The sequence below is a fragment of the Delphinus delphis genome, chromosome 3 (genome assembly GCF_949987515.2).
Source record: "Delphinus delphis chromosome 3, mDelDel1.2, whole genome shotgun sequence".
NCBI lineage: Eukaryota > Metazoa > Chordata > Mammalia > Artiodactyla > Delphinidae > Delphinus > Delphinus delphis.
Window position 1 is genome coordinate 141,523,514 of NC_082685.1, and position 13,657 is coordinate 141,537,170.

Sequence of the window (13,657 nt, forward strand, 5' to 3'; positions counted from 1 at the left end):
TGGGAGGCATTCCTTTTTGTCAGATACAAGGGCAGAGAAATTCTTTTCCAGGTTCTCGGAGAATTCCCCATTGTCAATCCCCGAAGGCTTCCCCTGCTTCTGGTCATTTCAACAGCCTAAACCCAATGGCTGGGCTAGATAACAAGCTGTGTGTGAGATGTAATGTCTAAACTCCTTTAAACATGAGTCTCAATTAAGTAAAATGTCCTAAGATAACACACATTTGAGACCTCTGGGGGATGAACTCACTTTGGGTAACATAAGTTATTGTTTCCTTTATGATCAAAAGAAATACAAACAGTAGCAGCATTTAATAATTTAACAAATATTATTGGGTACCTACTATGTCCCAGGTACTAAGTGCTGCACAAACAACAGTAAATAAGAAAGTCCAGGTCCCTGCCCTGCAGAGGCTTACGCTGGGGGGAACACAGACAAGTGACCGGGCAGGTAAGATTAACCCTGTGAGGACTGTCCAGGTGACTACGGGTGCACCTGGCGGGGAGGGGGCATCACATACTCTACCGCAGACATAGGGAGTGGGGAGGTGCACTAGGGAGAGTTAGAACTGAGAAAGACACTGGACAGACTCAGGGCTTAGAGGGCACGTAGGTATAGGGCAGAGGCAAGGAGGGACCAGATCATGCATGGATGTGCACTTCACCCCAAAAGCACCCCAAAATGTGCACTTCACCCCAAAAGCAAAGAGTTTTCAGCAGGAGAGAGAACAGTCAGACTGTGTTTTAGGAATATAACTGGCCAGAGGGAGGAGAATGGATTTGGGGTCTGGTTGCGATGGAGACAAGAGAGGAGGGAGGTCCATCTAGGGGAGCGCTCACGGTGGTGGGGTCCAGCCAGGTAGAAGCAGAGAAGTCTTGGATTAAACAGATTGAACTGCCTTCCGTCAATAACCTTCAGGCAGCTTCGAGGGTTCTTATTTAACTAGCGGGGAGGTGGAGGGGGTGGTCATCAAAGAAGGGCTTTCGCGAATTCTTGTGGCCCCATGAAACAGAGAACCAGACAGGAGCTGTCAGCACACACCCCCATGAACCCATCTCCATCTTGTCTTTAAAATAAAATACTAGGAGGAAAGCAGGAAGCCTGCAGGGTCAAAGGGATTTCAGAGAAGCAGGCTGTTTTGAAAACACTTGCAGTTTCTCGGTTGGGTCCAGCGAACGGGGCGGGGTCTCGTGGGGTGAGAGGCGTCCCCTTTGGCTGCCCATCAAAATCCTCCCCCGCCACCGGCCGGTGGATAAGAGGCGGGGCTGCAGCGGCCACGCCCACGCAGGACCGCAGGAGATAAACAAACAGACCCACCGAGGCGGGCCTGTTCTGCGGTGGGATGCTCTGGGCCTGGATCTGCCGCTTCCGTTCGGCTGGGAGTGGTTGGAAAACCTGAGCAAACGCCCTGGTTGGGTTTTCCTGAACCCTGGGAAGCACTGCCTTTCCTCTAAGTCTGCATAGCGTGGCTCACCCTGCGCTGTTGGTGTTTCTCAGTGCAGCCAGGAATCTGGCCCGGATACTTAGGGGCTGGGTTAGCCCCCAACAGTATCCTCTAATCCCTCACCCCACCCATCTCTAAAACTCCAAGACCTCTGCCCCTCTCAGCCACACCTTTGAACATGGTGTGGACAGGACAGCTGCAGGCACTGAGACCCCTGCGGGGTGATCTGATTAAGGTTTAACTCCTGGAGATCAAGCACTGGGCCTTCCCACTCCTGTCTCAAGGCAGCCTCACAAGAACCACCCTCAAATGCACACACAACAGCCACGCCTTCCCTCCCACATGTTTATACTGCTTTCCAGGTGGGCAGCCCTCCGGTCAGCTCCATCCATTCAAATAGCCAATAGGGAGGACACGATTTTACCATATTGTCTAATTCTCATTCCCTGGCGTGGTAGTAACAGAACCCAGGACCCGAGATGTGGTTTCTACCTTTGTGTTACCTCTTCACTGTAGGACCCCAATGGTAAATACCGCCTCCTGAAGGGCTCCTTACTTAGAATCCAAGGCCTTAAGCCCACTATTTACAAACACGCCCATCCTAAGTTTTTGTTACTGTTTTACAGATGTTGGTAACTAGAGCCTAAAGCGATACAATACTTTTTTGAATTTATATTATTAAGTCAACACACAGTCAGATCTATGCTTGTGAGCTTCTGATCTTGTCTTGGACTGAAGTCAGCTGTTAGAGTTTCCTAGATTGCACAAGAAGTGACTCCCATCCTCCCTTTAAAATCCATTTTCTTTTATTCGTCTCCCTTCCTTCTTCCCTGCTTTCCTTTCTTCCTTCCATCTTTCCTCCCTCCCTTCCCCTCTCCCTTCCTTCCTTCCACAAATATATATGGGATGTTTTCTAAGGTACTCGCCTCTTGAAGCAGAGCCCAGTTTCTGATTCTTCTAATTCCCAAGGAGGTCCTTGGTTCTGATAGGACCACCCACCACTGCTGTCCCCAAAGCTGCCTGTTTGACATGTGTGTCCTTCTTCCTTCTCTCCTCCTCAACCAAATACCTCTTACCACCAAGAGTCCTTTTTCCCTCCTTTTCTTTTTTCTATCAATTCATTTTCTTATCAGAACACCCACACTCATCAATGCCCCCTTTAAATCTGTGATGCACAAAATGAAGACTGTTGTAATGAACAGCCTGGCTAATCTAAAGTCCCCTCTGTTTTAGGGGTCTGTAAATTTTGTACGTGTACAGAATCGCAGTAGGTTATAGTTTAAAGCAAATCTCTCTTATCCCTCCTTAAAAGTGTCATTTTTCCTTTGAACATGACCTTGGAAATAAAATCATGGATGAAAGTTATAAACTTGAGTGGAAATTCTGAGCTCTTGAGGCTACTATGATAGCACACTATTAACAATAAGTAAAGCTACAAAGTGCTGATCATATGCCAGGTTCTGTGGTGTTCTATAAGTACAGTTATTCTAATTCTCACAGCTCTATGAGACATCATTATTGTGTCACCACCACCCCATTTTTTAGATGCAAAAACACCAACTCAGCAGATCGAGTGACTGGTCTGAGTTCACACTACTGGTGAGGAATAGAGCTAGATTTTGAGCCCCGTGAGTCTGGTTTCAGAGTCTGTCAGCTGTGCGACCACCCCATCTCTGGCCCTGCCTTGGAGTTGTGTTCTGAACTTCCTTAGACACGAACATGAACAAAGGCAGAGGTTGGGAGGCATGGAGGTAGCCGGGCAATTTTTCTGAGCGCTACGTTTGCATTAGCTCACTCCATCCTTCCAACCACCCTATGAGGCCCCGCTTATTATCATCCCCATTCACAGCTGAGGAATTGCAAAGTTAAGTAACTTGCCCAGTGGGAAGCTTGGTCGTTAGCCCAGGTAAACTGGCACTGTGTTTAATCATCATGCTGCCACTTTCATCTCCAAGACAGGAAGGAAATAGTAACCCCATTCACATAAGCCGTCAGGAGGTGACGTCCTTCTTACCTCCGCCATTCCCTGCACTACTTTCTGCTTATCCACCTGTAAGATACCGTTCTTCGCTGTGCGAGACACGTGCAGCTCGTGCCAGTGACCCAGGGTGAGGGGCTCTTCACTCCTGTTGAAGGAAGGAAACTGAGCATGGGTTAGCACTACTGGTGTTAGAGATAATGTCCACCAATCTGGCTCACATGAAACGTGCCAACCTTAGGCACCTCACTCCCTTCAGCAAAAAGAAAAATCTTCTTTCCTTCTTGGTAAGCACAGCAGTGCTAGCTCCATTTACTGGACCCCTTCATGGGAGGAGTAAGTGTCTCACTTATCATTTTACTTATTCCTTACAACAAGTCTGAAATGGGGGTAGGATTAGTCTGGTTTTCAAGATGAGGGGTGGCATGAGGCTAAAGTGTGATCAGAGTTGCATACAAGCTTTGGAGAAGAGAAAATTATATAGGCTATGATGCAAAACAGATTCCTTGATGTACTGATATCTGTAGCATCCCCTGAAATGCATAAAAAATAAGATGGGTGGATGGATGGATGGATGGATGGGGAATATAAAGATAAATAGATACATGATAAAGCAAATACAGTAGAATGTTAACTGTAGACTATAGGTGGTGGGTATAAGGATTTTACTGTACAATTCTTTCAACTTTTCTATATGTTTGAAATGTTTCATAATAAAATACTGGGGGGACAGTTTCCATGTTGTCTGATATTGTGAAAAGGATTAAAAGTACTTTAAAAATTCCATTATTAATTCAAGATGGACACACTTGAAGTTTAAATGATATTGATAAGAGTTTTACATGTTACGTTTTACAGCGAGGTGTGTAAAAGGGTATAAGTATTGCATTTGTGTTTCTAAAGATGTCTCTATAGTTCCTGGCCTTCACTGAACCTCCCAATTATTTTCTGGTCCTGGATCATCTTTAGAAACCCACCAGGAATACCAATGGGCACAATTATTGAAAGGTCTCCACCCTCTCACTTGATTCTTTGCTCTGGCAAATGCTTTTGCCATTTGTCCTTAGCAATTAGAATTTAATCACCTTGGCTCCATCAATATGCAATAAAGATCTTGTTCAGCAGCCCATCTCCATAATAACTAATGGCGCCTGAGCCTGTTCTTGTTGCGTAGAGGTCATTCCCCGTCCACACGCTGCTTCCCTCAGCAGAGTGATACTGACTGTGGCCGTTATGAGCTCACTGCAGTTGTCTCGATTTTTGAATCAAGTTCAGACCACCTTATCCTTTTCCTAAAGTTAAAATGATTTGGCCAATTCCGCAGCTTCCTGTAGTTGAGCCTTTCACTGAATTGTCTTAATGAAGCAGGAAGTCTTGGAACTGGTTTTCAGAATAAACATCTTCCAAAGGGCCGTCTGAAACACTAACCGTGATCGGTGTGGTCAGTTACACTGGAGAGGGGATGGTCCAGGGGAGCAGACGGTGGTCTGTTCCTTGGAATCTCTGAGTTCTTGCCTCCTTTTCATCACACCTAATGCTAAAGAATTCTTTTTCCAGGAGCCTTTCCTGACAGGCAGGGAAGCAATAACTTATGTGAAAAAAAAAAGAAAAACACCTCTTGTCAAAAATAGAAACAGAATTATGAACGAGGGAAATGCTGGACTTCTAAGGTTCCACTGTGACCCCATAGCTGGAGCTGCCACTGTCGAGGTGCAGGGGGCAGGGGGCAATCTGTGCAGGAGGAGGGCTGATGAGCCCTGACCCTCCCCAGCCCTTTCTGTTCATTCCTCATCCAGGAAGAGGCCATTTGAAAGTACAAGGTGATATTCAAGGTGTCTTCCTTTCTCGACCTGACAAATAATTCTAAGTGAATTGCTTATACTGTTTTGTATAATCATATGTAAATTGAATCAATTAAATACCCACCAAAGTTGTCTTGAGACATAGGATGTTCTTGCATAACCAGAGGTACAAAAGTGTCCATTCCCCAAGGTGGGAGGGCTCACTGATGTGTAGGAATTCAGCTCTTGAGGACAAAAATGAACTGTCCTTTCAAAGAATTGTTGAAACCTAATGCAGTAAGCACTTCCCATCAGCCATGAAAACTGATCAGCAATTAAGGGCAACGCATGGCTATAAGATCTCAGCGACAAACTCTTTCTAGAAATGACAGTCGAGCAATATGAACTGTGATTCAATACAGCCCACGATTTCCTTTAAAACAACAACAAAGACTAACCGATTTCCTGCTGCAGGGCACTGTTGAACAAAACACCACAGTGGGTTTCAAAAGCGAAGAAATCGCCAAACGAGGCATGCCTGCATTAGATTAGCAGGCCTCCCGCTTGAAGGTAAAAACTACCATGGGAGGCACACAGTGAGAAGAGGGAGACATAAACAAGTAAGAAAAATATCTGCACCTCCCAACTGCAGGCTCTGAGGGATTCACAAGGACGCTGCCACACTGTATGGGAACAATCGATCTGCTAAGTCAATGAATAGTACAAACCAGATAACAGAAGGAAAGTTTTGATAACCCAGAACCCAACCTGCAGACACCAGCAAGCGCTTTAGAAGCACTCAGTTACTCCATGCTATTGAAACCAGTCATCACACAGCCTTCGCGAGCACGATGGTCAGGGAAGGGTCTTTGCAGTTGCTGGGGATTTGCTATCAGCTTCTCTACATGGAGAACAATAAGAGCCATGCCAAATAACTAGTTGCTACCAAAGAAATAAAGCAAGAGGAAAGTTAAAATTTAAAGGGAGGCCACCCCAATCTATTGATGCATAGCAATGAATGATTACGTGACAATTATGTATTTCTTCAAGTATGAGCATGTGTAATGTAACGCCACAGTGTGTTCACTCAATGCTGGTGAGGAAGTCGGTGTCCTTTTGAAATCCTCTTAATCTAATGGAAACAACTTGTTAAGCTTCTATCAATAGGACGTTTGTGGGGAACAGGGCAGATGAATAATAATTTGATGTTTTTGTTTTGTTTTGTTTTGTTTTTTGCGGTACGCGGGCCTCTCACTGTTGTGGCCTCTCCCGCTGCGGAGCACAGGCTCCGGATGCGCAGGCTGAGCGGCCATGGCTCACGGGCCCAGCCGCTCCGCGGCATGTGGGATCTTCCAGGACCAGGGCACGAACCCGTGTCCCCTGCATCGGCAGGCAGACTCTCAACCACTGCACCACCAGGGAAGCTTTGTTTTTAAGTGATTGTGGCTCTGATACACACTACTTCCAAAGGACAAAATAAATAAAGTGAGGTCACCAAGGAAATTTCTGTTCATTACATTTCTATTGGTGCTTTTTAAACTAGTTGTCATATATTTGCCCACTAAATGATGCTCTGAGCAAGGTACTGATTGACTATTTATCACGTTTCTGCTGATTGCGTTGCATGATCTTAGGTGGAGAGGACTGGGTAGTTATTCAAGAGAGGAAACCTTGCCAGTAGGAGAGCATCATCTCTGGGAAGCACGTCATCTGTATGAATCAGGACAGGTTTCAGAAAAGATAACTGTGTAGGGAAGACAGGAAGAGAGCAAGCTGGTAGATGACAAATTTGTCTTTCTGCAAAGTGACTGTTGTCTGGCTTTTGAGGGGAGGGGGACCCTGACGGTCTCAGCCCTTACCTGAGAACACCAGTCCCAGAGCCGCAGTCAAAGCGGAACTCCACGTGGCCCCCTGCCATGTTGATAGACAGGAAGTCTTTGCTGCCCGTGTCATAGCTGTACAGGAGGACGCCGTCACCCGAGTCAGGCCAAAACGTGATCTCGAACGCCATGAAGGAAAGGTAATGCCTGGGCTCCAGTGGCCAGGGTGTTGCAGCGTAGGACCTCAGAGACTCTCTGAACTGAGGAATGGTCAGGGTGAAAGCTGAAAGAACAAGCACGTGGTTAGAAATCCCTCCGTGCCAGAACCAGCATCTTCTTTTCCTCCTGGGTACAGAACTAAACTCTGTTTCTCAGCTGCTCTGAAGATAGGTGGGTGGTGTAGCTGAGGTCTGGCCACTGGAATGTGGGTGGGAGTAGTACACAGAATTCCAGGTCTGGCCCCTAAAGCTTCCCTCCATCCTCCACTTGCTCTTTCTTCTTCCCCTGCTGGCTGGATGCAGGAATCAGTGGAGGAGTCTAAGGCCCCAGCAGAGCCACTAGAAGGCAGGCGTCTGCGTCCCCGAATGACTACGTGGGGCAGAGCACACTCCTCCCACTGACCTTCAGTGATGTGAGCAAAGATCAACTGTTAGTGTGTTAGGCTACAGAAATATGAGGATGGTGTGTAATGGCTTTGGCTTACTCTGACTCACAACGCCCTCTTCTAGGTGACGAGAAATTTGAGATTATACAGTGTTAAAAAAAACTTTTCCCCGGGATGGTGTCTTGGGGCCAAATCTGAATCACTGGCAGAAAAGTTAAAACATGTTCAACCCTGCTTGGGTTTTCCAAAATCTTTTAAATCTTTCAAAATTTCCATTATTATATGTGTGTATTTGTGTGTGCGTGTGTGTTTATATGTATGTATACATATATGTGTATAAATATAATCAATATATACAGTATTGAGAGGTAGAATAATTCGGCAGAACAGTACAAAGAGAAAGAAACATCACATTGTTAATGTTTCTGTGTGTACCTTCCCAACACTTGCTCTGAAACCATCAGCTATTCTAAGGAGCCTGGGCTGTGAATGCTTCAAATTCTGACACAAACTACACAAATCTAGGCTTTTCAAAGCTATTTGAGGGCCAAGATGAGCCCACCACAGCCTGGCCCAGGAACATCTTAAAGAGAACTTGTCTTTGGCTGGTTTGCCACTCTGACACTTGAAGACACTCCAACCTGGTTAAAGAAAAGATTCTCCCGTCCCTCCCAATAAAGCAACATTAATCCCATAAAAATATATGGGACCTTGCTAAAAGTACACTGATGAAAAATTACATCAACATGAATTAGCAAGGCAGACAAATCGTCATCAGCTTGCTTCTTTCTCACCATCTTCACAGTGGCGACCCCTAAATCCCAGGGGACAGAGGCAAATGTAGGAGTCGGCTTTGCTTGCTGTGCAGGTGCCACCATTGATGCAGGAGGCTTCATCGCAGATTCCACTGCTGCATTCCCCTAAATACAGAATGGGAATGACAAAGCCAATTCATCACGTGAGCCGGTCCCAGACTGAGCACGCCCACAGCTCGCGATTCTGAACAAATACAGTTCACGCCCCACTCCTGTTGATTTGCTCCTCTGCACAACTGCAAACCAGCTTTCAGGATGAGTGGAACTTCCCTTCCTTTTAATTTGATTTTGGTTTACTCTTTATGAAGGGCCACAGGGATGCTAAAACATGGCCGACACAGTAAATCAAATAATAAATAATTGGGCAATTTTATGACCACTGACAGGGATGACAGAGTTGTTTCTGCCTGTAACTCATCTCGCTGTTGTTCTCACAAGAGTGTGTTACCATCCCTCCAATGTCAGCGGAGTGTTTATGTTAAAAGCGTTCTCATTTGTTTGGCCCCAATTACCTTAAGTGCTGCCCGCCTTCTTGGTTGAACGTTGGGTCAAGCAAGATAAGCACAGAAGGAGGTAAGGAGCCTTGTGGAAGCTTATTAACTGCCCTGGACTGTCAACTCGTCTGTCTGGAGCAGGGAGGGGAGGGGGGGCTCCATAATACCTTAGCAGGGGGTTCCCGAATCTCTACTTCTAAACTCAAGGTTACAGTCTTATGAGGGACAGCAAGGTGACCGGAAGTAAAAAGTGCTGAAAGGTTCAACATCAGATGGGTTAGGTCTCTCTACCAAACACACATCGGAGAGACCCGTGAAGGGTACACTTGGTCATTTTCAAGTGTAGGTCACCAGATGAAGTGAAAACAAACTGACTTTTCCCAGGCTGCTTTTCTTCTGCTCCTTTGCTCTTCCTTTTCTCCTTGTGTATAAGAAATAAATTAGGCAGATGGGCCACAACCTGGCCCAGAACTACAAAGGTGAGACCAAAGCCCTTTTTCTTGGGATGGAGGCAAAGGGGTGCATCTCTGGTTGAGCCGCGAGGGGTCCAGCTCTGCGTCGCACAGTCTCCAATGTGATGCCCGTGGGAGCTGGTAGCCGCCCCCCTCCACCCCTCTACCACCGCCCCCCACCGCCCCGTGAGATGAGGAACCCCCGTGGCCTGATTGTGTCATCTCAACAGGGGAGTCTCTCATCCTTTCGTCATCAGTCATCTGTTTTTGTTGAACGGATCCAGTCGTTTCTTTTCCGAAAGCCTCCTCAGGAGGAGGGGGAAGGGCTTGGCATACCGTGTACCCAGGGGAGGAGAGCCACTCCAGGAGCTGATAACAGAATTCGATTACAGCCCTTCCAGATGGCTTGCCCCTCCAGCCAGGTGGGCTGGCCTCTATGAATTCCAGCTGGGGGCCACTGGAAGTTCAGGCAGAAGTGACGGTGGTCTCTTTTTTTTTTTCAGCCACAGCCCTGAGAACATTGCCAGCAGCCACAGCCTCTATAGAGAGGCCAACTTGAATTTAGAGAGCCAAACTCTCACAGGTCCCCATGCTCCACCGATTTCTGTGGGCTGGGAGGCTTTCTCAGAGAAGGGCTGGTCCCACAGGAAGAAGTGGAGTCCTTGGCGTATCTTAGATACACATGGGGGAAATTATTTTACAAATTTGCTTTGTAACTATTTTTTATAGGTGGGAGTTGATGGGGAGGGGCGTTGAAAGCCAGCCAGAGATGTTTACTGGATGAAAGCAGTGTTTCAGCAAGATTGTGCTGGCAATGGTATGCAAGATAGATTGTGAGCCATGGGGGTGGGAAAGAGGAGAGAAATCCTACGGGGAGGTAAACTGCGGCTGGAGAGGGTGATCGCAGAGGAAATGGAGAGAAAGTGAACAATCAAAGACGCACAGGGCAAGCAGGAGTAGCCAGTTCATTCCAGAAGTTGAAGGTGGAAGGAGACTCCAGCATAACCTCAAGGCTTCTAGCTGGGAAGACCGAAAGGAGAGTGGCAAGAGGAAGGAAACGAGGGAGGCTGCGAACAGGACCTGGCTGCCAATGAGCAGCGCAGCTGGCTTTCGTTCAACTTAAGCATAAGGTGATGGTGGAAATAGCTGCTGCTGAGCCCTTCCTGCACACAGATGAGGGCTGGAGGGGCCGCAGCAAGGTAGGGGCGACCCTGATACCAAGCACATATGCGCTCCTTGAGAGAGGACAGGATGGAAAGGCCCCTGGAAATCCCAGGGCACCAAAGGAGGGTGAGGAACTGGCAGAGAAGACAAAGGGGGAACAGATGCAGGACACAGAGGACCCAGACAAGGTGGGTTCCCAGAAGCTCAGGGGAAGCAAAAGCCAAGAGAGGAGTCAAGTGAATACCGCTGAGAGGTCCAGGAGGGGTTTGCAAAGAAAGAACCACTCACAGCTTCAGGGGAGCAGATTTGCTTTGCAGTGGAAGGCAGAACCCCAGCACAGGAAGTTCTGACAGGGGGCCTGGAGGGTTGCTGGACTCAGGTTTTGAAAGAGAGGAGACAAGTCCGCAGGGTTCCCGAATCAGAAGGGTCCAGGCTCACGGAAACATGGCACTGGTTGAAGCTGGAGAGGACCTGAGTGGGTGTGAATAAGCTAGAGCAAGGCATCCATGAACTTTGATGGGGAAAAACCTTTATCTTTATTTTCCATGATCTCTAACTGGACTTGAGTATTTCCCTTACTTATTAATGGAGGTAACGAATCTCCAGTATTAGCAGTTCTTGTGAATTGTGCCCAATGGACCTGAGAATGGGGCGAATCACTTTCCATTTGCTGCGGGTATCTCAAAACACCATTTATTCTCATCGCTCCTTTGACAGCATGGTCGTTACTGCACCCACCTTTGAAGAATCCTGTTCTTTAATGCTTTATAAAGAAGCACATACATTACTATAATAACAGAACTTTACTATATAGCTTTATTGCAATATAATTTTTTCCTATCATGTATATTTATTACCTGCATTTGAAAACATCCTTTTTTTTTTTTTTTTTTGCGGTACGTGGGCCTCTCACTGCTGTGGCCTCTCCTGTTGCAGAGCACAGGCTCAGCGGCCTTGGCTCACGGGCCCAGCCGCTCCGCGGCATGTGGGATCTTCCCGGACCGGAGCACAAACCCGTGTCTCCTGCATCGGCAGGCGGACTCTCAACCACTGCGCCACCAGGGAAGCCCTGAAAACATCCTTCCGAGAAGAGGTCCATAGATTTCACCAGACTGCCAAAGGGGTCCATGGCATACGAAAGCTTAAGAGCCTTGGGTTATTGAGAAGTGACAACCTCGGCAGCAAGGTCCCAGGAACATAGGGAAGGATGGGTGCAGAGTGTAGATGAAAAGGTTAGTCTGAGAAAGGAGAACTCTCAACTCTGAGAGTAGGAGGAAGGAGGTGCCAGGTCATGTGTACAGGGAGCTGGCAGGACCGCATCATCAATATATAAAATAACTTTTATTGACACTGATACTTCCTATACACCAGCTGTTATGTAAATTTACGCAAGAAAATGAAGTGAGGGGCAGGAGAGAGATCAGCCTCCCAAGGAGGGAAGAGAAGGTGGAGTGGAATACACTAAGGAGCCCACGGACGGCGAGGAGCCTCCCCGCCCCTCGTCCCCCAATCCAGCGCAACAGTGAGGCTTGTCTATTTCCCATCCTAAGGATCTGTCAAGTGTGTCACCACTACCACCCTGGATCAAACCACCATCATCTCTGACCTGAACTCCTGCACAGCCTCCCAGCTGGTCTACATGCCCCCTATGAAGACTCTTTCCCTAAAGCTGTCTATAGTCAGAGGGATCATTGCAAAACACAGACAAGATCATGAGACCCACCTCCCCTCATACTCCCACTGGGACAGGGCATTTCCTCTGCCTGGAATGCACTTCCCTCTCATCTCTGCTTTTTAACTCCTACTCTTGCTTCAGATATCAACTTCACATTCCAGCCTCAGAAATGCTTTTCCTGACCCCCCAGCCCATAAATCTCCCTATTATACATTAGTATTGCACCTCCCCTTTGTAACACTCCAAATTGTAATTTTACATTTATGTCTGTGATGTTTATTTAATTAATTTGGTCTCTCCTAGGGAGAGTTATGACAGGAGGGATGAGCTGAGATCCTGTCTTGTTTATTGCTTTATCTTAAGCACCCAGTGCTGTGACCAGCACAGGAGCTTAAATCAGTATTTACCAAGTGGAAGAAAGAGTAAGGGAGTGATAAGCCAGAGTGAGACCCGTGGCCCCTGCAGACCTCATGAGTCTCGAATAACTTGGGAAGTTGGCTCTGTGACACTGCAGGGCGGGGATCCAAGAAGGGATTGGAAAAAATGAGTGGTGGTGGCTTAGGTTGGAGAATTTCGGTGGAAATAATAAAAGAAAAGTCTGGGCCAGAGAATACAAAATTTTGCTGAGATTGCTGACTATTCTAGAATGTGAGTTCACACAGAATCCAAGAGCTGGACATAATTTAATGAAGGAGATGAGGCGGGAGGGGTCGAGTAATGAAAGGCCCCTTGGAAACAGGTTTCTTGGGTTTGGGGAGGTGGGACAGAGAAAAAACTGCGGTTGAAGCCAGCAAGGCCAAGTTAGAGATCAGAGGGAAGGAGCCATGACTTGCAACTGTCCTCACCCTCTTCTGGAAGCCTGCATCTCCATGGGAAATTAACCGCTGTTTCCAAGAGCCCAGTCTCCCCCATGGTGAGACTGCATTTAAGTTATAGGAACTTGAACTCCAGAGGACTTATTCAAAGGAAAGCAAATATGGTGGTGAGGAAGGATAGCCAGCCCTGTTCTTGTACCCCAGGGGGGAAAATGGGAAGAAATAGAAAAAAAAAAAGGCCATGTGACCAATGCCTGTCACTAAGGTTGACAGAGAGCAACGGAATAATCCAATAGCTGCTCCCAGGGATCCCAGAGCCAGCAAGGTAGGTCCTCCGGGTTCATCTGCTCCATGGAGAGGTTAGTATTGTACCGGGTGAGATTTAAAACGCTGTCAGAAACTGGCCCTTACTCAATTTTGCAACTTAACTACCTGTCAGAGATTACAAGACTGCCAGATCTGTCCTTCAGGGCTGTTTCCCTGTGAGTTCAATGAAGAGAGAAGAAACAACTTATACCCTGTGGATCGGTAGAGTCAGGATATTAATAATAACATCAACAACAGGAAACATTTACAACATATTTGCTCTGTGCAAGGCTTTATTCTAAGTGCTCT

The 13,657-nt window shown here is 47.1% G+C and overlaps 1 protein-coding gene across 1 annotated transcript in view; it reads right to left on the bottom strand.

Annotated features, from left to right (window-relative positions):
* Positions 1 to 13,657, bottom strand: part of EGFLAM (EGF like, fibronectin type III and laminin G domains) — a 171,449-nt gene that overhangs the window by 25,577 nt on the left and 132,215 nt on the right. Inside the window, exons 14-16 of the mRNA XM_060007067.1 lie at positions 8,422 to 8,547; positions 7,063 to 7,306; positions 3,459 to 3,570 (exon numbers count right to left, since the gene is read on the bottom strand). Coding sequence (XP_059863050.1) covers positions 3,459 to 3,570; positions 7,063 to 7,306; positions 8,422 to 8,547 — 482 coding nt within the window. The remainder of the gene's footprint in view (positions 1 to 3,458; positions 3,571 to 7,062; positions 7,307 to 8,421; positions 8,548 to 13,657) is intronic.